General features: G+C 36.5%; 4 protein-coding genes across 5 annotated transcripts; 3 read left to right on the top strand and 1 right to left on the bottom strand.

Moving 5' to 3' along the window:
• Positions 1 to 2,033: 2,033 nt before the first annotated feature.
• Positions 2,034 to 6,615, top strand: LOC103423362 (importin subunit alpha-9-like). The gene is made up of 11 exons (XM_008361431.4): positions 2,034 to 2,203; positions 2,589 to 2,808; positions 2,979 to 3,132; positions 3,529 to 3,631; positions 3,891 to 4,075; positions 4,366 to 4,445; positions 4,584 to 4,734; positions 5,390 to 5,471; positions 5,567 to 5,625; positions 5,708 to 6,022; positions 6,298 to 6,615. The coding sequence occupies exons 1-11, from the start codon at positions 2,152 to 2,154 to the stop codon at positions 6,460 to 6,462; spliced, it is 1,566 nt and encodes a 521-aa protein (XP_008359653.2). The 5' UTR covers positions 2,034 to 2,151; the 3' UTR covers positions 6,463 to 6,615.
• Positions 6,616 to 7,502: 887 nt separating this feature from the next.
• Positions 7,503 to 11,638, top strand: LOC103450079 (DEAD-box ATP-dependent RNA helicase 57). Of its 2 annotated transcripts, none has more exons than XM_008389400.4 (12): positions 7,503 to 7,730; positions 7,816 to 7,960; positions 8,054 to 8,175; positions 8,270 to 8,361; positions 8,511 to 8,607; positions 8,771 to 8,851; positions 8,934 to 9,166; positions 9,377 to 9,571; positions 9,673 to 9,763; positions 10,154 to 10,276; positions 10,649 to 10,799; positions 11,227 to 11,638. In XM_008389400.4, the coding sequence occupies exons 1-12, from the start codon at positions 7,650 to 7,652 to the stop codon at positions 11,433 to 11,435; spliced, it is 1,620 nt and encodes a 539-aa protein (XP_008387622.3). In that variant the 5' UTR covers positions 7,503 to 7,649; the 3' UTR covers positions 11,436 to 11,638. The 2 variants fall into 2 exon arrangements, with proteins under 2 accessions (XP_008387622.3, XP_070665582.1); XM_070809481.1 differs by having other exon boundaries at positions 7,819 to 7,960.
• On the bottom strand, positions 11,569 to 14,876 carry LOC103450078 (pentatricopeptide repeat-containing protein At3g53360, mitochondrial-like). The gene has a single exon (XM_008389399.4). It carries the CDS (start codon positions 14,704 to 14,706, stop codon positions 12,430 to 12,432), a length of 2,277 nt encoding a protein of 758 aa, XP_008387621.2. The 5' UTR covers positions 14,707 to 14,876; the 3' UTR covers positions 11,569 to 12,429.
• Positions 14,877 to 17,493: 2,617 nt separating this feature from the next.
• LOC103413708 (beta-1,4-xylosyltransferase IRX9-like) lies at positions 17,494 to 20,226 on the top strand. The gene is made up of 3 exons (XM_008352150.4): positions 17,494 to 18,465; positions 19,258 to 19,486; positions 19,827 to 20,226. The coding sequence occupies exons 1-3, from the start codon at positions 17,741 to 17,743 to the stop codon at positions 19,986 to 19,988; spliced, it is 1,116 nt and encodes a 371-aa protein (XP_008350372.2). The 5' UTR covers positions 17,494 to 17,740; the 3' UTR covers positions 19,989 to 20,226.
• The last annotated feature ends 1,600 nt before the right edge of the window (positions 20,227 to 21,826 follow it).

Raw genomic sequence — 21,826 nt, forward strand, 5'->3', positions numbered from 1 at the left:
GTGAATGCATTTGGGATATCTAGGATGATCCGTAATGTGCCATTTTGGGCATCCACTTACCAGAAGTAAAGACATCATACCTGGAAACGTATTATATCTTAGCACTCTCCATATTTTCTACAAATATTCAAGGGGACATTTGTAGACTGATTCAACCACTCTATGGACCATTTAGATACTTTATGGTATTGGTTGATGCTACTACACGTTGGTCACACGTGTAATTATTGTCCACAAGCTGCCTTCTCCACACTAGTGTCTCAGATTAATAAGCTCAGGACTCACCACCCTGATTATCTGATCAAATCTATTCAATTGGATAAGTTGGAAAATTTACATCGAAAAATTTCGATAGATATTGCGTGTCGGTTGAGTTTTGAAGTTAAACATCTAGTATCCTTATGGCCATTTATACTTAGGGGTGATCGTGCTTGGTTAATCTGTGTTGGGTGATCACTGTCTAATAGTTCTGTATGTGTGACTCTGCTTGGTTTATCCGTGTTGGGAGGTCACTACCTACCTGATTATCTTGACCCTACTTGGCTAATCCACATTAGGGGGTCACTAGTGGTTTTGCTTTGTTAATCCTCGCTGGAAGACCATGCTATATATGGATCGATCGCGGGGATCAGTGAATTATTTTAAATATTTTTATTTAAAAATAAACATAAACAGTACTTGAAAAAAACTGACCGTACGATGTACGACGAACGAACACGATTCACAGATTCCTAGGATCCTTACCAAAAGGATCCGAAGAGGATCTTGTTGGCTAATATTATATCATTCAATTCATATTTTATTAATATTTTATTCTAATTCTAGAAACCTCTCTGTTTCCTCATTTTTCTCAGTCCCCCCTCTTCCTCTTTCTCTACCGTCTCCATCTCTGCCTCCTATCTCAAGTCACAAAAAATGAAGAAACTTGCTCTAATTCTCCTACACTTGAGTTTCAAGAATGACCTAAAGTCTTAAGCGATTTTGTTTTTTTTTTTTTTGTCAATTCACCGTTATCTTCCCGAGCCCCAAATTTGGCCAACCCAGACTCTTCTTGGAGCTGGAGCCCCGTGATTTGAGACATGTTAGGGGAGTTGGTGTGTTGAGTCGACGATTCAACGGCAGAATGTGTGAAAGTCCATGCTTTCCCAATGTATGTGCGGTAGGCGCGTGGTGATTCAAAGGCAGAGTCATCGAGCTTCTTTTTGGGAAAATCAAACCCATTTTTCGGTGGAGTTGGCGAAGGGAAGCAAACAAGCGACAAAGGAACGAAACAAGTCTTAGCTAGTCTCATGATTTTCCAGGAGTCTAGATAAGAACCTATAGTGACGCTGCTAGTACTGGCGAGTCCATGCTAATCTCATTAATCTTAGCTCGCATGATAACAAACACTGGACTCGACTAAAAGTTAGTCCAGTCTAGTCCAGTGAAACCTAGTGAAGCAAAACAAACGGGCCCTTAGTGTCCTACTAATGTTGGCCTTTATCATATTACTAAAAGTAATTGAAAAGAATCAAACAAATATTAATTCTTTCCCCAAGATAATCCACTAAAAAGAGGGTCCACATCATAGTTTTTTTTCTAATGCAATAAAGTTACATTGTGTCTATTTTTCAATGATAAAGGGGTATTTCCATAGGTTTGCCTTAACACACAAGCTTATGACTCGTTTGGATATGATTTTAAAATAGCTAAAAACACTTTTATAGAAAATGTTTTTGTATTCCAAAAGCACTTTAAGTGTTTTTTACAAGAAGCACCAGTTATGTGCTTCTTCCAAGAAGCATTTTAAGTGCTTTTTCAGAATTCACTTGCATTTTTATTAAAGATTGATTACAAAAACAATTTCACCAAAAAAACTTTCAATTGTTTTAAAAGCTCGGGCTCTTAATTAACAATGGATTCAATGTCGGAAACCGACTAAAAGGGGATATGTATTTTTACACGAGCAACAACAAATTACGATGCTCTAAGCGTAACTCCACCGGTTTGTCAAAAGGCAGGGCAAGGGCGCGGCCCAATTGCCTAAAACCCACAAGCGTTTCGGCAACGTCATCACCTCCTAAATACAATTCAAAACCCTCCTTTAGTAATTCGTACATTTCTCTGCTCCTAGGCTTTAAAGCTAGTTTCGGAACTCTCTATCTCTCTCTAATGGCGGATGAGAGTATGGCTTCCCATAGAAGAGACCCGATCAAGTCCTCGGGTAAGTTCTTCAACGCTATTGGGTTGCTCATAAATTAAGGAAATAGATTGGAAAATCAAACTTTCATGGAATTTATTTTGAATTCTGTATTGGGTCTCTGTGGTTTGTGGATTCGGTTCAATTCAGTGTTTGATTCTTTAATTTTCCCACCTTTTTTTCTCGGCATCCAAACGGAAAATCAAGCAATTAAATGTTAAGGAAGAACAAAGAGGGGATTAGTTGAATTGGGTTCTGTTCTTTGAGGTCCTAAACCTCTTAACAATTAATTAGATACATAAGTTTTGAACTTTTTATCATTGGTCTTGCGAGTGAGCGGACTACTTGTAATTTTTGTTAATTTTGTTGGAGCTGTATTTAGTTGTTCTGTGATTGTGTGGAAAATTAGTTGCCAATGTTGCGGGACAGCGAAGGCGGCAGCAAGCAGTTTCTGTAGGAAAGGAAAGAAGAGAGTTGCTGGTGCGTGCGAAGCGCTTGTGCAGAGTGGGGATTAGCGGAGATAGTGATGATAAGGTTGAGAGTGAAATGATCATTGATGAAGAGCAATCCATCTTGGAGGCTCAAACTTCTTCAGCAGTGGAAGGGTTGAAGTCTGCGGTTGCATATCAGTATGTGAATTTAATTTGTCTGCATTAATACTGAGAGAATTTTAGAGGAACATTAGGCTCAATTTTGTGAAAACATGAAACACTTCATCGAAAGATATGAAACATGAAACTGTTCAATGGTCTCTTCAAAGCAACCCCATTAAACACCATTGTCGTTGTGTACTTTGTAGGGGAAAAGGTGCATTGGAAAAGAGGGTGAGTGCCCTTCGTGAACTCAGGCGCTTACTGTCAAGATCAGAATTCCCTCCTGTTGAAGCTGCCCTTAAAGCTGGAGTAATACCTTTATTAGTGCAATGTCTTTCATTTGGCTCTCCAGACGAGCAGGTTCAACCAACTTTTCGTATAATATGGTTTCATTTGGTATTATTCTAATTTGTATATTCAGCATAGACTTGATAAGTAGTGCTTTTATGGAACTTTATTTCAAGCATAGACTTGATAAGTAGTGCTTATATGGAACTTTATTTCAAGGAAAAAGGGGAAAGGAGGAACTTTTATGTTATTTGCTGTTAGGTTCCATAGTAATTAGCAGCTTTCAGAACTTCTGGTTTCTAAAAACCCATCAGACACACCTATGGAGTTTGGGCACTAAAGTATCATACGCCAGTGAATGTTTTCAGAAATCATTTGGAATTAAGAAACTTCTTGAGTACGAATTAAGGATATATTCTGCCTCTTTCACCTTTTTTTTTATTTTTTTTATTTTTTAATATAATGCAGTTGCTTGAGGCGGCTTGGTGCCTCACGAACATAGCAGCGGGGAAACCTGAGGAAACAAAAGCTTTGTTGCCCGCTTTACCGTTGCTTATTGCTCATCTTGGAGGTTAGTAATGTCTTGTGTGCTCCTTTTAGATCGCAATAGCAATTACTTTCTCCTGTTTAATTTTCTTTATCTTCGCTGATACTTTTGGCTCTATACTTTGCATATGTAATGTGATATTGGTGTCGGTAGTGCTTGTAAGGTACCACCTAACCTTTTGAAGTACCACTTCAAAGTGAGATCATGGCATGCAATACTTAGTGCAGAATTTTAAGCTGTCTGATCAGATGGCCCTTTTGATATAGTTGCACGTCTTTTGCAGAAAAAAGTTCCCTGCCTGTTGCTGAGCAATGTGCGTGGGCATTGGGAAACGTTGCTGGTGAAGGGGAAGAGCTGAGAAGTATTTTGCTATCTCAAGGTGCATTACTACCTCTTGCAAGAATGATGCTTCCAAACAAGGGTTCAACTGTGCGAACAGCTGCTTGGGCACTATCAAACCTAATCAAGGTGCTAAAATATTCACCTCATGAACAATTTTGTAGCACCATGCCATTTTCTTCACAATTCGAGCTCTTTTTGGACTTCTGTGGCCTCTTTGCCCCATTTCTGAGTAACCATTCTTACCTGGAAATTAGTGTGACATTCAGCGCCCCTTGCTTTTGCACCATTATTGTGTGTTTCTTTTCGTTTTTCACTTTGTTTTCTTTTGGTTCTTGGCAACATACCACCATCAATGTGGACTTACACATCATCTTTGAGAAGAACTTATAACATAACCTCGGTTGCTAAATATGCAGGGACCTAATCCAAAGGCCACAACGGAGCTCATTAGAGTTGATGGGGTATTGGATGCACTTATTCGACACTTGAGAAAATCGTAAGTTGTGGTTCATCAATCTAAGTAGATTGCATTTACACCATAGTTAATTCTGGTCATCATGATTTCTTGTCATTAAAATTTTGGACTGCCTTTCCTTATGATGATAGTATACCATAAACTTTTTCTTGAATTCAGAGATGATGAGTTAGCAACTGAAGTAGCATGGGTGGTTGTGTATCTCTCAGCCCTTTCAAATCTTGCCACCGGTATGCTAGTGAAGAGTGATGTCCTTCAACTGCTCGTGGAGAGATTGGCAACATCCAATAGTTTGCAGTTGCTTATTCCGGTAAGGTGGAATTTAAATGTATACATAAGCTCTTTATTGACCTTCTCTTTCTTTCAATAATGGCTCATTGAGCAACTATACGTATCAAATTGAAGGTTATAACAATTTACCTTTTTGATTGTTTTATTTGATTAATGGCTGTACTAGTTCAAGTTATCATTCGCTATGCTTTATTTGTTATCTGTATGGATGTACTTGTTCCCACTGCAGAAACCTACCCTCTGGCTATTTCTCTTGAAATTTTGTACCACATGCGAGTTGTATGTCAAGTGCCAATATCCCCTACCCTGCCCTAACCCAAAAGAAAAACCAGATTCTATGTGTTTCTTGACCTATAAGATGCTTCTAGATTTATCCTGATGATGAAATCGAGGTGAACATCAAATACTACATGTTTGTATATGCCCTTCTATCTTTCTTATTGTGAGATTGACAAGGGAATTTAGAGAAGTATGACACGGTTCCATTGTTGAGCAAAAACTGTGATCTTTTAGTTCTCATGTATCATATCTTCAGAGTTCACGTGATATATGATGTACCATCTTAAGTTGATCCATTTATGAGGAGATGGCATTGTAAACGTTTTTTAGAGTACATGGATTTGAGATGAATATTTCTAGTATATGGATCGTACTGACAATTGGGTTCCATCTAGGTGCTAAGAAGTTTAGGTAACCTTATAGCTGGTGATTCACAGACAACACAAGCTCTTATCGTTCCTGGGCATGAAATCACAGGCTAGTCCATTACCCCTTTGATGGGAAACTGTAACTGTTCTGAACATGTATTTATAAGACAAGTTCATTTATATGTATAATGATGAAATTTTCAGGAAACATAATTGAAGTCCTGGTGAAGTGTTTGAATAGTGAGCACCGGGTCCTGAAGAAGGTATATAAGCTTGTCGTTAATGTTATGAGATAGATCTTTTACTCACCCATGCTTATTCAAAGTTCAACTTACATTAATGTAGGAAGCAGCTTGGGTGCTATCTAATATAGCAGCTGGTTCTGTAGAGCACAAGCAGTTAATATATTCAAGTGAGGCGGTGCTGGTGCTATTACGCCTTCTTTCCACAGCACCATTTGATATAAGAAAGGAAGTAGCATATGTACTAGGCAACCTCTGTGTTCTTCCTATTTCACCTACAGAACGTGATGGAAAACCGAACTTTATTCTGGAGCACTTGGTTTCACTTGTTGGTCGAGGATGCCTTGCTGGTTTCATTGATTTGGTGAACTCTGCTGATACTGAAGCTGCAAGACTCGGACTACAATTCACAGAGCTGGTAAGCAAACATCTACGAAATATTGGCTTCACACTGTATGTTTCACTTTTGGAGGAGTTTACAGAATATGGTTCAGAGTAACATTGGTTATGTGACTACTGAATGATTCATTAGGTACATTTGTTTTCATAAACTGATATGAAATGGTGTACCGTAAATGAAAGTTTGCCACTCCAGAGTGAGTAATGAAAATCCTTGACAACTTAACCACAATATAAATCCTCTATCTTAGAAAAGAAGACAAGTGGTGGTTCTTATATTGCTAGTTCATGCAGGTTTTGAGAGGGATGCCGAACGGTGAGGGCCCAAAGCTTGTTGAGAAAGAAAATGGGATCGAAGCGATGGAAAGATTTCAGTTTCATGAAAACGAGGACTTGCGAAATATGGCGAATAGTCTGGTGGATACGTACTTTGGGGAGGACTATGGGCTAGATGAATAGGCAGACTGTTGCATGGGGTTTCCAATGGTTCTTATCTTGCATCTTTCCATGCTTGTATGCCATGGATGATGAATTGTTGTAAGAGATGTAAAGTTTTGATGATCAAGTGGTTTCTCGTTTAATATGAGGAAAACGATTACAATTTATGATTTATCCTTTGATTTTAGAGATTCCAAATTTTCTCACACGATTGAAGAAATTCTTACAATTTTGTCCACAGAAATTCTTATTGCTCCCAAAGAAAATGATATTCGTACACATTTTTTCTCTTTTTACCCAATCTTCTTTGTTTAAAATGTTAAAAATTCAGGAATTACAAAAGAATGCTGTCTTTTGTATTCTCTAAGAAAAAAAAAATGTTGGCATCCAGACATAACTTAGTTCAAAAATTGTGTAAAAAAAAAAAATAGTATCACAAATCCATCCCTGCACACACATATACATACACATATTTAATTAATATATTATTTTAATTGTCATATACTTGCTTTCCCGTGTCCATGCAACATAACCGTTCCAACCAAAAAAATTAGAAATTCTGGTTTAAGTCGATAAATATTTTCATATTTCAACTTAATGATCATTTTATTTTCCAGAATAGACTAATTGAAATAATTATCCTCTTCAACTAAGGTTGTTTCCTTCAACTAAGGTTAATAAAACAGTTTTCTTTCCAACTAAAGTCAATACCCCTTCTTAATATATATATATATATATATATATATATCTTTATAGCTTGACTCAATTCTAATATTCAAATAAATTACTCCTGTTACTCAGTACTACCATATAATAGTATTCCTCTTTACTTGTGAGTAAGAGGTTTTAGGTTCGAATTTTATGGATGGCGAATTCGATAACAAATTAGATTACCCATTATGCAACTTAGCCAAACTTCCCGCTCCCCTTAGTGTAAAATATATCGCTGTACAAAAAAAAAAAAATTGAAATAAATTACCCCTAATTAAAATTACGTTAATGCAATTTAAAGTAAATTTATGGGCAGAGATATCATTTTCAAAACGTTAAAGGATGTCCGTGTAATTGACCAAAAACAGCGATTAATGTTAGCACTCGCGGGGAAGAGCAAAGCCGAGGGTTTAACGAGCGACTCATAAACCCACAAATTGTAACAGAGCTTTCGCTTCACCTTGGCCAATTCGCCGCCCTGTCACCCGCCTCCAATCATGGAAGAAGGCACTTCATTTTTGTTCGCCGGCGTCAACTTCAACCGGAAAAAGTTCTCCAGGGACTTCTCCAGATTCCAGGTCCGATTGTTTTTTCTCAGAAAAGCACATCACAGTGTCGATTTTTCTATTATTTTGTTGAATTAACTTTTCAAATTTGATTCAGAAGAAGAACATAGAGAGCGAGAAAGTGGTAGAAGATTCTAGCTTGTTCGGAATTACGGAATCTTCAACGGAGCAAGTGGCGGCGGAGGAGGAGGAGGTGCGAGCGGTGCCAGTTAAGAAGAGGAAGCGGAAGGGGGAGGTTTCTGGTAATTTCATTGCTTTCGGTGTTGAATTTGTATGCAGTTGAAACCCTGAGATTTATTTTTGCTAATGATTTGTTTGATTTTGTGATGGGATAGAGGGTGTGGAGGGGATTAGTGTCTTTAAGACCTCAAAAATGGCGAAGGCAGCGAAAGCGGAGAAACAGAAGCCTGGAAATGAACTATCCGAGCATAAGAAGGAGTTAAATAGGCAACTTGAGGTTTTGCTTCTGGTTCCTTCATCTTTTTTGTGTTTGTTAATTTCCTTGTGCTTAAATTAAAGTTCAAGGATTTATACTTTTCTTTGTGATTCAGCGGGATTCGCTGCTGCGAAAGAAGTATAACATTCATGTGTCCGGAAATAACATCCCTTCGCCACTTGATAGTTTTGCAGACTTAACCTCTAGGTATATTCCTTATTTTCTTTTTATTTTAGTGTTTCTTAGGCAGGATATCTATGAATGCTGAATAGATTTTCTAAGCTTTCTCGCTTATAAGCTTGATATTGCGTATGATAATATGATTGAAATGAGAGCTAATCTTTGGTTATTTTTAGATATGGGTGCGAGCCATATTTACTTCAGAATTTGGCGGAACTTGGATTTAAAGAACCAACGCCAATCCAAAGGCAGGCTATTCCAATCCTCTTATCTGTATGGTCTCTTACCTATGCTATCTGCTACTCTTGTAAAATTTACGTTGTTTTGTAAGAGATCACCTGGTTATTATAAGGCTTCAGTTTCAGCAGTACTTCAGCACGGGTTGACATTTGTTTGAAAGATGTTCTCATCGACTTTGTCATCGTTTTTATTTTAGAGTCGGGAATGCTTTGCTTGTGCTCCGACTGGATCTGGAAAAACCCTTGCTTTTGTTTGTCCCATGCTAATGAAACTTAAGGTATTGCTCATGCATTCAACTGTTTCTTTCTGCAAATGTTGATGGCTGAGCTTTTCTGATGAAAATTTTCCCATATAACCAGCATACATCTAAGGATGGCATCCGAGCTGTTATTCTGTGTCCTACACGAGAATTAGCTGCTCAGACAACCAGAGAGTGCAAAAAGATGGCAAAAGGAAATAAATTCTACATCAAATTAATGACTAAAGACCTGGCAAGAAATGCAGATTTTTCAAAAATACGCTGTGACATACTCATTTCTACTCCACTTCGGTTACGGTTGGCTATCCGGAAAAAGAAGGTTGATTTAAGCAGGTGTGTTCATCTTTTGTTCATAGAAACTCAAAGAGGCTGGTATAAACAAGAAATCAACATGTACAAATGAGATTTTGGGGCAAAATGATCATTTTTAAAATGGCTCAAGAAGTGAATTTGATGAATAACAAGACTAGTTAGTCTTTGAAGCACTACACAAATTTCAGATACATTGATTATGTTTCCTCTTAAATATTTTGTGTTGTACAGGGTTGAGTATCTGGTATTGGATGAGTCTGATAAGCTATTTGAGCTTGGCTTGTTAAAGCAGATTGACTCTGTGGTCAAAGCATGTTCAAACCCTTCAATTATTCGCTCCTTGTTTAGTGCTACTTTACCTGATTTCGTTGAGGAGCTTGCCCGCACTATAATGCATGATGCTGTTAGAGTTATCATTGGCAGGAAGTGAGTTTGACTTTATCTTGTTGAAAATCATGGAGTGGCTCCCTTGACTTGCATCAGTGGTTCCTTTGATTTGCATCTTTTCTTCATTTGTTTTCATACAGAAATACTGCTTCTGAGACTATCAAGCAAAAATTGGTCTTTGCTGGAAGTGAAGAGGGGAAGCTATTAGCACTTCGTCAAAGCTTTAAGGAGGTATGATAGAGGCAACATTTTTCTTTTAAGAACCTCTTCTAAATAACCGCTTCAGGATCCAGTTCAATGATGATATGAAATACAAGTCCTCATTGTGTATCAAATAGTATTCCAAGGGCACTTCATACAGTTTTGTACCTAGTTTTAATTGAATAAGGCTATTATCTAGTGTACGTCCTCGCAATTTTGAAAAGCTACAAGATCTAGATAATGACCAAACAAGGAATTTTGTGTAGAAGTTAACCAATGTTACTGAATAACCACCAATTATTAGATCATTTAATCCACGTACTTGACATATATCTTTTATCAGTTTAACATTCCAGACTTTCACCTGGATCAGTTTTATTTGCTGACCAATTTCTTGTTATTGTTTTATCTTGTTAGTAGAGTCTGAATCCACCAGTGTTGATCTTTGTACAAAGCAAGGAGCGAGCTAAGGAACTCTACGGAGAACTGTTGTTTGAGAACATAAGAGTTGGTGCCATACATTCTGATATGTCCCAAGCACAGGTAATTTATTCCCACCGTTATCAGAGGATCAGCCTTAATCCTATGGCTTGGCATAAGTGTATAATTAAGGAAAGAAAACCTTAACTGATGTTAAGACCTGATTATGCACTTGTTTTCATGGTATCGTGAAAAAGGCTGGTCCTGAATATCTGTGTATCCTGAGGAGGTTTGCATGAAAATAAGAAAGAACTGGAATTTTGACATTTTCTTTCTAGCATTTTCATTTTACATTGGAATTCCGCTACTAGTACTTGGGCCCATGTAATGTTTAGTCACTTGTAACTGTATATCATGCTCGATTTCTCGTGTTACATATGTTATACTTGAACAATTTTTCCATCTCCTTTATACTGATTATAAATTGGAATACAGCGAGAAAATGCTGTAGATGACTTCAGAGCTGGGAAAACATGGGTTTTACTTGCCACTGATGTTATTGCTCGGGGTATGGATTTCAAAGGTGTCAACTGTGTAATTAATTATGATTTTCCAGATTCTGCAGCTGCGTACATTCACAGGATTGGTATGTCTCCTCATCCCTATGATTGTAACGTATGTACATGAAATATGGAATGTGTCAAATTTACAATGGTCAGTAGTTTCTTTCAGAAAAGAATTCTCTAGAAGACATATCATATATGGTTTATGAGAATGTATTAATAGAAAATTTGGTAGATGATTAATTTGGAAAACCATCGAACAAATATGATGCTTTTTGGGTTTGTTCCGTAAGACTTATTTGTTGGTTTAACCATCACTTCATAATTTGTAGAATTTATTTATCAAATTGAAGAACTTCTCTCGTTTTATGTCGTAGTCACTTGATTGTATCACTTTTTCCCGAGACAAGCCGTGCAAGGCTGCTTCACGTTTCGCTACAACTATTTGAATTTGTTTTTGGGGAATTATTTTACGGTGCCATTGAATCTGTTTGTAATTTTTCTGTGAAGGTCGGTGCGGACGAGCAGGGAGGAGTGGAGAAGCTATTACTTTCTACACAGAGGAAGATATTCCATATCTTAAGAATATAGCTAATGTGATGTCAACATCAGGTTGTGAAGTTCCATCTTGGATCATGGCCTTGCGCAAACAGAAGTGGAAAAAGCACCGACCCCGAAGGGAATCGATATCAACACAACCGAAAGATGAGAAAGAGTGAAGCAATTGTCATATCGTCGACCGGATTTTGCAATTTTGAATTGGAAGTCCTCAAAGCAACCATTTGTCATCGATGAATTATATTTACAAATTGAATAGTTTGGGATGCTGTACGGATCGAAATGTACAAGATATTTACAAATTGACGTCGAAATTAACATCTATTTCATTCAATTTATGAAACAACTCAAAGCTCCTTTATCATGAGTCTAGCCATCAATAAGCTGTTCATAATTGAGTAACCCAATTTGAACGTTGTGAAAGCGAGGGAAAATGATGACTCGCATCCATCTGAATGGTCCAAGTTAGTTTCAGAAGTCCATAACTATTCACAAGTACAAGCTAATGTGATCTTTTGTGGTCAAATGTATGCCCCTGCCGTCTAAAACTTGACAACAAAACATCCTCCTTTGAAGGTAGCTTGTCCCTTGGGTGCGAGTAGCCAACACAAGCGAAAATTGTCAATTCAACGGCTGTAGAAGAACCAATACAAGCGAAAATTGTCGATTCAACTGGGCAAAAGAATGCAAGTCTTTGTGGACTTGTAACTCCAATGATAACTTTACCTGCTGGAGTTCAAATCCGGTCACCTCATCAAGTATCGTTTTGCAGTTCATAGTTTTAAGCCATCAACTTTGCGAACGAGAAAAGTTTTCCTCTTGATACGCAGACTTAGAGTAGACATTGTATGGTTGAAACTTGAAACTGCCGCTGCACACTACCCTGGTGCTGCAGGTCTGACCGCTGCCTTCTTATCCAACTGCTTCAGTCAATGTTAAGGGTCTTAACGCTCTTTACTGCTGTGCAGCCTTAACCAGTCCCTCAGGTGAGGGCTGTGCCGCCCTGCCTTTCAATCGAAATGCAGTTTAGCATTTCTTGGGGTCTTAGATCACGACTGACTGATGCTATCTTGTTTAGACTAGGAACTTTCAAAAGATCCTGGCATCCACTTCCTCTTGCTCCGGAAACAATAATTCGACGTTGTTACTTGAAGCCTATGCCTGAAGTGGGTCATAACCATCATCCAGCATCTGCAGCCACAACTCCTCTAGCATTGCATATATTTTACCTCTCTCAGGATGCAGGCAATCTTCAACAAAAAATACATGGATCCTATCCTTAACCTCAATCCAGCTCTGCCCTGGGACTTTCCTGACGTCCCTTTCTCTCATCAAGTTCCTCAACCTGGCAACATCATCCCAATTGCCAGAAGAAGCATGGATGTTGCAAAGCAGCACGAGAGCAGCAGAATGGGAAGGATCTAATTTTAGTATATTCTCTGCTGCCCGTTTTCCAATCTCAACGTTCCCACGGGTTCTGCAGGCAGCAAGTAGAGTCATCCATACCAGAACGTCAGGTTCAAATGCCATTTGCGTGATGAATGCCTCTGCTTCATGTAAGCATCCGGAACGAGCAAGTAAGTCAACCATACAAGAACAATGCTCTATTGTTGGTACAATCCCATGCTCGGATTCCATGGTTTTATATATTTTCCACCCTTCTTCTACCAGTCCAATATGACTGCAAGCAGTAAGGACACCCACCAGTGTAACTTCATTGGGTTTTATGCCCAATTCCGTCATTCTTTTGAAAAGGTCAAGAGCTTCCTCTCCATATCCAAACTGAGCATAACCCACGATTAAACTACTCCACGAGACAACATCTGGATCCTCCATCCAGCCGAAGAGCTTTTGCGCACTTCCAATTGATCCACACTTTGTATACATGTCAATTAATCCATTGCTGACAGTAACATCAAGCACAATCCCACTTTTTACAGTAAAGCAATGAATCTGATTCCCAACCTCTAGAGATGATATATTTGCACATGCTCCAATCAAATTACCCAAAGTAATATGATCAGGTGTAGTTTCAGAAATACGCATTAAATTTAGTAATCTGAAAACCTCCCCAGCCTGGTTGTGCTGCATGCACGCGCTAATAATAGCATTCCAAGTAACTAAATCAGCATCATTTCTTATATCTTCAAACACAAGAAATGCATCATAGAGATTTGAACACTTGGCATACATGGTTAGCAAACTGTTGCATACAATAACGGTAAAATCAAAAGCCCTCTTGATAATGTAGGAGTGGATCTGCTCACCCTGATAGAGTGTTGAAGGGCTTGTGCAAGCAGTTAGTATGGGGAGAACACTAACCTCGTCAGGGATCAGTCCCTTATGCCGCATCTGAGAAAAGAATAATAATGCTTCATTAGAATCACCAGCATTCGAAAACCCAGAAATAATTGCATTCCAGGACACTAAATCGGGCCTGTCTATCTGATAAAACACTGTTCTTGCAGATTCCAATTGCCCACATTTTGCATACATGTCACAAAGGGAGCATCCAGCAAAGATGTCTCTCCCCAAACCAAATTTTATGCACATCCCATGTATCTGCTTTCCATATTCAGGTTCAAGAAGGCCGCCACACGCACTGAAAGCACTCCCAAATATAAACTCATTCGGCTGGTAAGCACCCTGAAAGAGCATTTCTTTGAAGTGATCCAAAGCTTCTTTTTCATAACCAAGCTGGGAAAACCCTGCAATCATCGAACCCCAAGAAATCAAGTCCTTTGTCGGAACACGAGAAAAGACATCAAAAGCATCTGCAATCAGACCGAACTTCGTGTACATTGAAGTAAGGGCATTCTGTGCTATAGGATGAGAACCAGTTTCTGATTTAACAACATGGGCATGCAGCTGTCTCCCCAGCAGTTCATTCCGCAAACCCGAACAAGCTTTTAGGACGCTTCCAAAGGTGAAGTGATCAGGCACACAACCTGCCCTCAGCATTTGGAAATACAATTCAATGGCTTTATCCTCTTGACTATTCTGAGAGTACCCAGAAATCAGTGAAGTCCAAGAAACCACATTTCTCTCAGGCATTGCATCGAAAACCTTACGTGCATCCGCGAGCGACCCACATTTTCCATACATGTTGAGAACATGATTCTGAAAAACAATGTCCGGCTGGTAATTGGATGCCAAAGTATGGCCATGGATTCTCCGGCCGTGTTCGAGAGACCTCAAAGACGAGCAAGCATAAACCAAATTTGTGTAAGTGCGGGGAAATATTGGGAAGTTCGTGTGACCTTGTAAAAACTCAAATGCTTCAATGGCTTCTCTGTAAAGCTTTTGCTTGCACAAGGAGATTATGTAGTTGTTGCTAAACTGTTCGTTGTTGAAGTTTGGTAAAAGAGATGGAGGTCGACTTGGTTGACTCTTGTGGAATGTCAACGGTAGGGGGGATTTTAATCTTTTCATCGTGGTCAGAGGAGAAAGATTTCTCCCGTTTGTTTTTGGCTTATGATGTTCGTTCGTCTCATCTGCCGCTCTTTTGTTTGAAACAACAATGATTTTCGCACATCACTCAAACTCAGGAAGGATTTTAGAATAAAGGAATTATTTCCTTTCAAGTATGCCTTCTTACGTTACAACTTACATCATCATGTAGCAACTCCCATATAAATAGGGGACAAGGACTGTCTGCTCTTCCACTCATTGAGGAGGCTATATAGGATTCTGGTGTTAGATCCATCATATATGGTCCTGTTCGATTTTTAGGTAGAAAAGAACCAAATAAGTTCAAACTAAAATTGACCACTCCTAAATTAAGAAAACTAATGAAAATGGTCTCACAAAACTAATTTTTAATAATAGTTCTTGATGAACTTTTATTTTTTTCTAATCTAAATTTAAACTTATATGGGTACATTCTTTTTCTTGATTTGAAAATGTATCCATGTCAAGTTTAATCAAAGATATTTACTAATGTTATTAAGCCTAATATCTATTATTTTTTGTGTGGTTTTGAAGAATGTACCTATATTTTGGTACAAAATAATTTTTTTGTTAATTTTGATGAATGTACCCATGTTTGTATACATACACACACACACACACACAATATATTGGAGAGTATAATTTATATTTTAATAATTTTAATCCACAAATTATGGGCTTTTTTTATTTAAAATCTCATTAATACAAACAACTATAAATTTCAATTTTTAATTTAAAAAATATAATAACCTACATAGAAATACATTATCACATTAATTTCAGGAACTTCGATAAAAAATTGAAAACCAACAAGATTTCAGTCAAAGAATATTAATAGTTAGGGACCGCATCCAAAATGTCCCTATTAATAATAATGATAATAGACGGTTGAAATATTGTCATTTTCCGAAGTTTTGGGGTACCGACGACTGTTTCTTAAGAAACAATTAGTTATGAATAAATAACTGCCATCAAATTTCAGCTTGTTTTTAATACTGTCATTGCTCTAAACTTAAACTTATTTATGATGCTATCATTACCTCCAAATTTTAACTTATTTATGATATTGCAATCACCCGTTGTTTTTGGCCTTATTATTTAACAAAATTTCATTAAGTGCTTCTACTAAAAATTAGTTTTGTGAAGCCCTTTTGAAGAAAGTTGACGTTCTACCACAAAATAAATTAGCAATATGGAGAGTCACCTAACTTATTTGTAATTGTTCGTACAATGTCTCTCCTCCTATCAATATAAGACTGATTCTCAACAACTTTTCATTAAAAATATTTAAATAAAAAGTTAATTACATCTATGCCTTCTGAAATTTAATTTAAATCTCACTTAGAAAAACATTCACTCTTTCAAATTTAAAGTATATCTTCCAAAAGTAACCACAAAAAAAAAATATTTAAAAAATAAAAAATTCTAGTTTGAAGCCTTTTTAATGGTACTCAATGAGTAGTTAGTGACATCAATGTCTGTTGCCTTGGATCAAAATATAAGGAATGAGATGATGTGTCAGTTTAATGGCTCCTTCAAGTATCAGGAACGGGGTACGTGGAAGAATTTTCATATCTAATCTTAAGCTTAACAAGAGGCCCTTGAGCAATTGAGTTTTGCTTTCATTCAACAATCATCAGCTTTACATATGATTTTTTATCATAATGGTGAAACTCAAAATTCGTACGACTCATAACATCACGTTTACTTTGGCTGTTATGTATGTACATGTTCTTGTTAATCTTGCGGAAGAAAGACTTATATAGAACGAATTACAGTTTTATTGTGGCGTCTCATGCTAATGTAACAAACATGTGTAAATTGTTGTTCATGTATCTTTATTTCATTGACAGAATGCTAAAGTACGTAGTAGTGTGCCTTCATGTTGATGATCATCAAATAGAATAAAGTAGGATGAAAATAACACAATTACGTTAGAGATACTTGTAGATGCAAATTTTGTACACGGCTAATTTGAAGTAATTCTACTTATAAGAGAACAAACACCATTAGCCTAATTGACGAACGCCCTTAAAAAAAAGGTAGGGTGTCCGCCAACAATCTTCCAATGCATAAGTCAAAAAAGTAGTAGAACATACTAGGCAATCCTTAATGATACACAACAGTCTCTACAATCCTGCCATCAGTTCCGAAGATCCCTATTGGTAAAAGTGCATTTTCCAGGCACCTAAGGGGAGATTACGGAGAGTTGGTGAGCCTATAATATATGTCATGGGCAGCCTGGAAACTTCATGGTGCGTTAGTGGCATAAAAGCCCAACTACCTTAGGTCAAACTATGTCCTATTCCCTTAGGTAATTAATGGTCTACTATTGACTTCAAGTAAAAACCGTCATAATGAGCATATTGTCTGCGTGTCCTCCTCCTATTCGTAGTGATTAATTTATGTCTCCACAACATGTACACAAGTAAAACCGATTACAATCTTTAATTAAACAGTAGAGATAACTTATCCCCTAATTCTATCTTTAAGTAAAATTTAAACATGTTCTATTTGAGTGTATTTATCCTTATTTTAATGGTTTATTGACTCTGAAAATTCATGCCCTTTGATCCCCTTTCATGTTCTCTATTCTTTTTTTGTTCCTTTCTTTATATATAATTTGGTCGACTCCAAATTACAAAACAAATCCTAGCAATCGGTTGAATTTTGATGCCAATTAGTTGATGGGTTTCTATCCCAACAACAATTTGGTGCGAAGACAGCAACTCAAGTTTCCGATTTCTCTCCAACTCGTTTTTACTTGAAGCAACAACCTAAAAAAGCAAATTCCTTACCTAAAGAAACACCTCAAAGCAAAAACAAATGCTCTTTGAGTTTGGCAGTACCAACCATAGCTCCGTCTCTTTTTTATAAGAAATTTACTCCTTCTGTTCGTAAAAACAAAACTGATATAAAATTTTACACATAAATTCCTACATCATATATTATTCTGACCAAAACCCACCGAAACTCAGTAACCCTAATACCAAATTTAATAGCTTTTTTCAAAGAAATGGGGACAACAGAAAGAACAAAGAAGAGGGCTCAATTATGGAAGAAAGCAGCGGTCCATTTTGCTTTGTGTTTTGTTATGGGGTTCTTCTCAGGCTTTGCTCCAACGGGTAAGGCGTCACTTTCCGCTAGAACCGCTGCCGTGGTTTCCCCCAATAAATCACCGCACTTTCCGCCGCAGTCAGTAGAACCACCGCAAGAAGTACGGGATGCTATTAATAGAAGTTTGATAGCTACAGAGGCACAAAATGTGTCAATGGCGGCAGCAGCAGAACCTGCAAGGCATAAAAAGTACTCCGAAAACACGAGGTTCATGTCACAACAAGAAGAAGTGGAAGAAGAGAAAGAACCCGAGGTGATGACACCGAGAAGGTTCATAATCATAGTCACTGCAACAGCAACAAGCACGAAAGACATTAAGTTTAAAAGTGTGTTTTTGAAAAGACTGGCCAATACTTTAAGGTTGGTTCCTCAGCCGTTGCTTTGGGTCGTGGTGGCGCCGAAAACAGAGACGAATGAAGTGTCTGAATTGCTGAGGGGAACGGGGATTATGTATAGGCATTTGGTTTCGAGAAAGAATTTCACAGACGCAGAAGCTGAAAAGGATCGCCAGAGGAACATTGCTCTTAAGCACATTGAGAAGCACAGGATTAGTGGGATTGTTCACTTTGCCGGGCTTTCTAATGTTTACGACCTTGGCTTCTTCGACCAGCTCAGAGAAATTGAGTACGTAAATGTTCCTTAATTCACTATTTTTCTCATTCGATTAAAATTTTTTACTTCGAATATTTTGTTGTATTATTAATTTTTGCCTAGTATTATGTTGTTAGAAATGGATTTTGATATCATGAAAATGTCAAACATTTTCTTTCTTTCTTTGAACGTCAGAACTTATGGTTCTTTATCTGAAGGGATGGAGGTTTCAAAGTTCGAGTAGTGTCTAAGAAATGTGTGATTGCCGGAAGAGGAAAAGAAGTGTCCCGTATTAGGACTAAAAAGGTTGTGATTACTGAATTTTGTTGTACTTTGCAAATATTCTAGGGTGGTGCTATCAACACACCCTTCTAAACTTTTGATTGTTGAATCAAATGAATTGAAGATGATCATATAATATATATTAATAAAGGTATGTAAAAAGTAAAAAAATGTGTGGATAGCACCATATTCTAATGTGCATGTGTCTAGTTTCTCACTATTCTTATTCCTAATTCCGAGGTTTGAAACCAACCATAGGTCTCGCAGTGGGATCTACGTGCATCAATATAGTTGATAGTTGTTTATGTATGTGGTGTGACTGTTATATAAGTATAGTTTTTCATTCGAAATTTCTGAATAAAAACCACTAAATAAAATTTACTATTGATTTTTATATTACTGTACATAAATGGATACATTCTTGTAATATCTAAACAGAAATCTATTGAAGGAGAATCTTTTGTAAAGTAGTATTTGTTTCTACTGCTTTTTGTGTGTGTTATTAATTAAAAATGCATGCTTCAATTGCATATTAATTTGCAGGGTTTTTGGGACATGGCCAATGGCACTACTTTCAGCAAACATAAAGAAGGTGATCATTGAAGGACCTGTATGTGATTCTTCACAAGTCATAGGATGGCATTTGAAGCAAATGAACAATGAAACTGAGACTAGGCCTCCCATTCATATCTCAAGTTTTGCGTTCAATAGTTCAATTCTTTGGGACCCCGAGAGATGGGGCCGCACTTCATCTCTTCAAAGCTCCTATCAGGTACATAAATTTTCTCCTATCATACAGTCTAACGTCAATGTTTAAGTTACGACTGCTAAATATGTAGAATCATGTTTGTAAGGGTAACGTCTTGATTCAAATCTAATAAAAATAAAAATAAAACCATACCCGAAATTACGAAGATAATAAGATTATTAAATTGATACGATATCAAAACTAATCATATCTTTTTTTTTGAATTATAAAAGCATGTGGATGCTTATTTTGCTTTTGAATATATGTTTATTAGTGACACCTATACATTAGTACTGACAAACACAGGCGTTTATATATATGTTTATATATTTCTTGAGTTTAACAATTGCTGTTTTGGCAACAGACGATCAAATTTGTAAAGCAAGTGGTTCTTGAAGACGAAACAAAACTAAAAGGAATCCCACCAGAAGACTGCTCCAAGATCATGCTTTGGTGTCTTCGTTTTCATGCCGCAGGAGGAGCCACGACACCACACCAAATCAATCAACCAACAAACAGAAATTAATTCCATCGGTGGCAAACCAAAAGGACAAATTACTCGATCATTTTTTTTTCTTTTATCATGTAATTCTTTGTAATTTTATTAGTTTTTTTTTTTTAGTAGTAGTAATAGCAGCAGCAGATGATTTTACACCGACAGTATACTTAAGTCAGTAGCTTAAATCATCATATCATACGAATTACCTTTCTCCCATTTTATAGCAACTTTCCCAACTTACAATAAAATAGGGTTGTTACTCTTTTTTTTTTACGTGTTTATATTTATACTACCAAAACCATATTGTTTGAGTTTGATAAACAACATTTATAATTGCATCGAGATCTTTCATCGAATAATCTTAATTACAATCAAGTAGATAAAGAGATGTGAGTAGACCCAAAGTATACTATACATTGGGAAAATAAAAAACACAACAGTGGACTCACATATATCGTCCATAAATGAGTCGAGCCAAATCATATATCAACGTTTAAGTATTGCTTGTTTAATAATTTTCGAGATCAAATTAGGCTTGGCTTACTTTCTATACAAGTTGAGCTCCATTGAGCTTGAAAAAAATTCAAGCTCAATACCTAGCTCAAGCTATCTACTATTAATAACAAAACTTCGAACTTACACTACTACAAAAGGACCTTACTATATCGGTGGTTGGTGTCACTTTTATACAACATAGTGGCGGATAAGACATTCCAACACCTACTTAACATGGTGTCAGAATTACTGTCGGTTATAACCGACATAAATTGTTAATGTCGCTTATAAACGACATAGATTTTAATATTTTTAATACTGGTGTCGCATTAAAATAAATTGTGTCACTTTTAACCGACATAACGTTAACGTCACTTAAAAGACAACTGGTGTCGCTTCTACCCTACACTAATGATAGTTTTTAAATATTTTCAAAGACAGTGTCAGTTGTAGCTGACATAGGTTTTAATTATTATTAAATATTTTGAAACCTTGTGTCAGTTGTAACCGATATAATGTTAGTTTCAGTTAAAAGAAATATTTTCAAAGCCAGTGTCAGTTGCAGCCGACATAGTTTTAATTTTTTTTTTAAATATTTTGAAATTCGATATCAGTTGTAGGCGACAGATTGGTAGCCTTTATATACCATCCCCATGTTTTCTTCTTCCTCTCTCACAACTTTCTTATTTCTTCCTCCAATTTATAAACCCTCCCCCATGTTTTCTTCTTCTTCTCTCGCATATTTCTTATTTGTTCTTCCAACTTCATTAATTCATTCTTCTCCATAGTAAGTTTTTCTTGCTTCTAGTATTTTATTTTATCTTCTTATGTTTAATTTTATTTGCAATTTAATTTTGTAGGGATTTTATTTGAGCTGGTTGAGTACATAAAGAATTGATCGATGATGGAATTCTTCCATAATTCAGGTTTCTATCACTAAATTCCTTAATTTTTAAATTGCATAATACACAAGTTTATTTATTTAAAAATTCTAATTTAAGTATTTAGATAATTTTGTACGATTTATATTAAATTAATAAACATTTAGTCAAATTAATTAATTTTGTCACTTGAATTGTTATGAGAAAATGAAAATAAATAATATTTATAAGCATTTATGTTAAATTAACATTATTAAATATAACATAAACTGATAATATATAGTAATATAAGAATATATTATGTTAAATTAAATTTTTTTTGCACTCTAATTGTTACGAGGATATTCAAAACCTGAATTTAACAAACAATCAAGATTAGATGAGCATAATTTTGATAACGTTTTGTTGTTATTTTAATTTGTTTTTACTATAATAGGTGTTGGAAATTAAAAGATTGCAATCGTGATAGAGTTCAAGGGTTGAAAGATA

This window comes from Malus domestica, chromosome 12, assembly GCF_042453785.1.
Source record: "Malus domestica chromosome 12, GDT2T_hap1".
Taxonomy (NCBI): Eukaryota; Viridiplantae; Streptophyta; class Magnoliopsida; order Rosales; family Rosaceae; genus Malus; species Malus domestica.

What these genes read in the sequence shown, in the direction of transcription:
- LOC103423362 (XM_008361431.4), top strand. Translation starts at nt 2,152, where the DNA reads ATGGCGGATGAGAGTATGGCTTCCCATAGAAGAGACCCGATCAAGTCC. An exon ending in AGACCCGATCAAGTCCTCGG is followed by an intron (nt 2,204 to 2,588) that starts GTAAGTTCTTCA and finishes GTGGAAAATTAG; the next exon opens with TTGCCAATGTTGCGGGACAG. An exon ending in AAGTCTGCGGTTGCATATCA is followed by an intron (nt 2,809 to 2,978) that starts GTATGTGAATTT and finishes TGTACTTTGTAG; the next exon opens with GGGAAAAGGTGCATTGGAAA.
- LOC103413708 (XM_008352150.4), top strand. Translation starts at nt 17,741, where the DNA reads ATGGGGACAACAGAAAGAACAAAGAAGAGGGCTCAATTATGGAAGAAA. An exon ending in GACCAGCTCAGAGAAATTGA is followed by an intron (nt 18,466 to 19,257) that starts GTACGTAAATGT and finishes ATTAATTTGCAG; the next exon opens with GGTTTTTGGGACATGGCCAA. An exon ending in CTCTTCAAAGCTCCTATCAG is followed by an intron (nt 19,487 to 19,826) that starts GTACATAAATTT and finishes TTTTGGCAACAG; the next exon opens with ACGATCAAATTTGTAAAGCA.
- LOC103450078 (XM_008389399.4), bottom strand. Translation starts at nt 14,706, where the DNA reads ATGAAAAGATTAAAATCCCCCCTACCGTTGACATTCCACAAGAGTCAA.
- LOC103450079 (XM_008389400.4), top strand. Translation starts at nt 7,650, where the DNA reads ATGGAAGAAGGCACTTCATTTTTGTTCGCCGGCGTCAACTTCAACCGG. An exon ending in TTTGCAGACTTAACCTCTAG is followed by an intron (nt 8,362 to 8,510) that starts GTATATTCCTTA and finishes GGTTATTTTTAG; the next exon opens with ATATGGGTGCGAGCCATATT. An exon ending in AAGAAGGTTGATTTAAGCAG is followed by an intron (nt 9,167 to 9,376) that starts GTGTGTTCATCT and finishes TGTGTTGTACAG; the next exon opens with GGTTGAGTATCTGGTATTGG.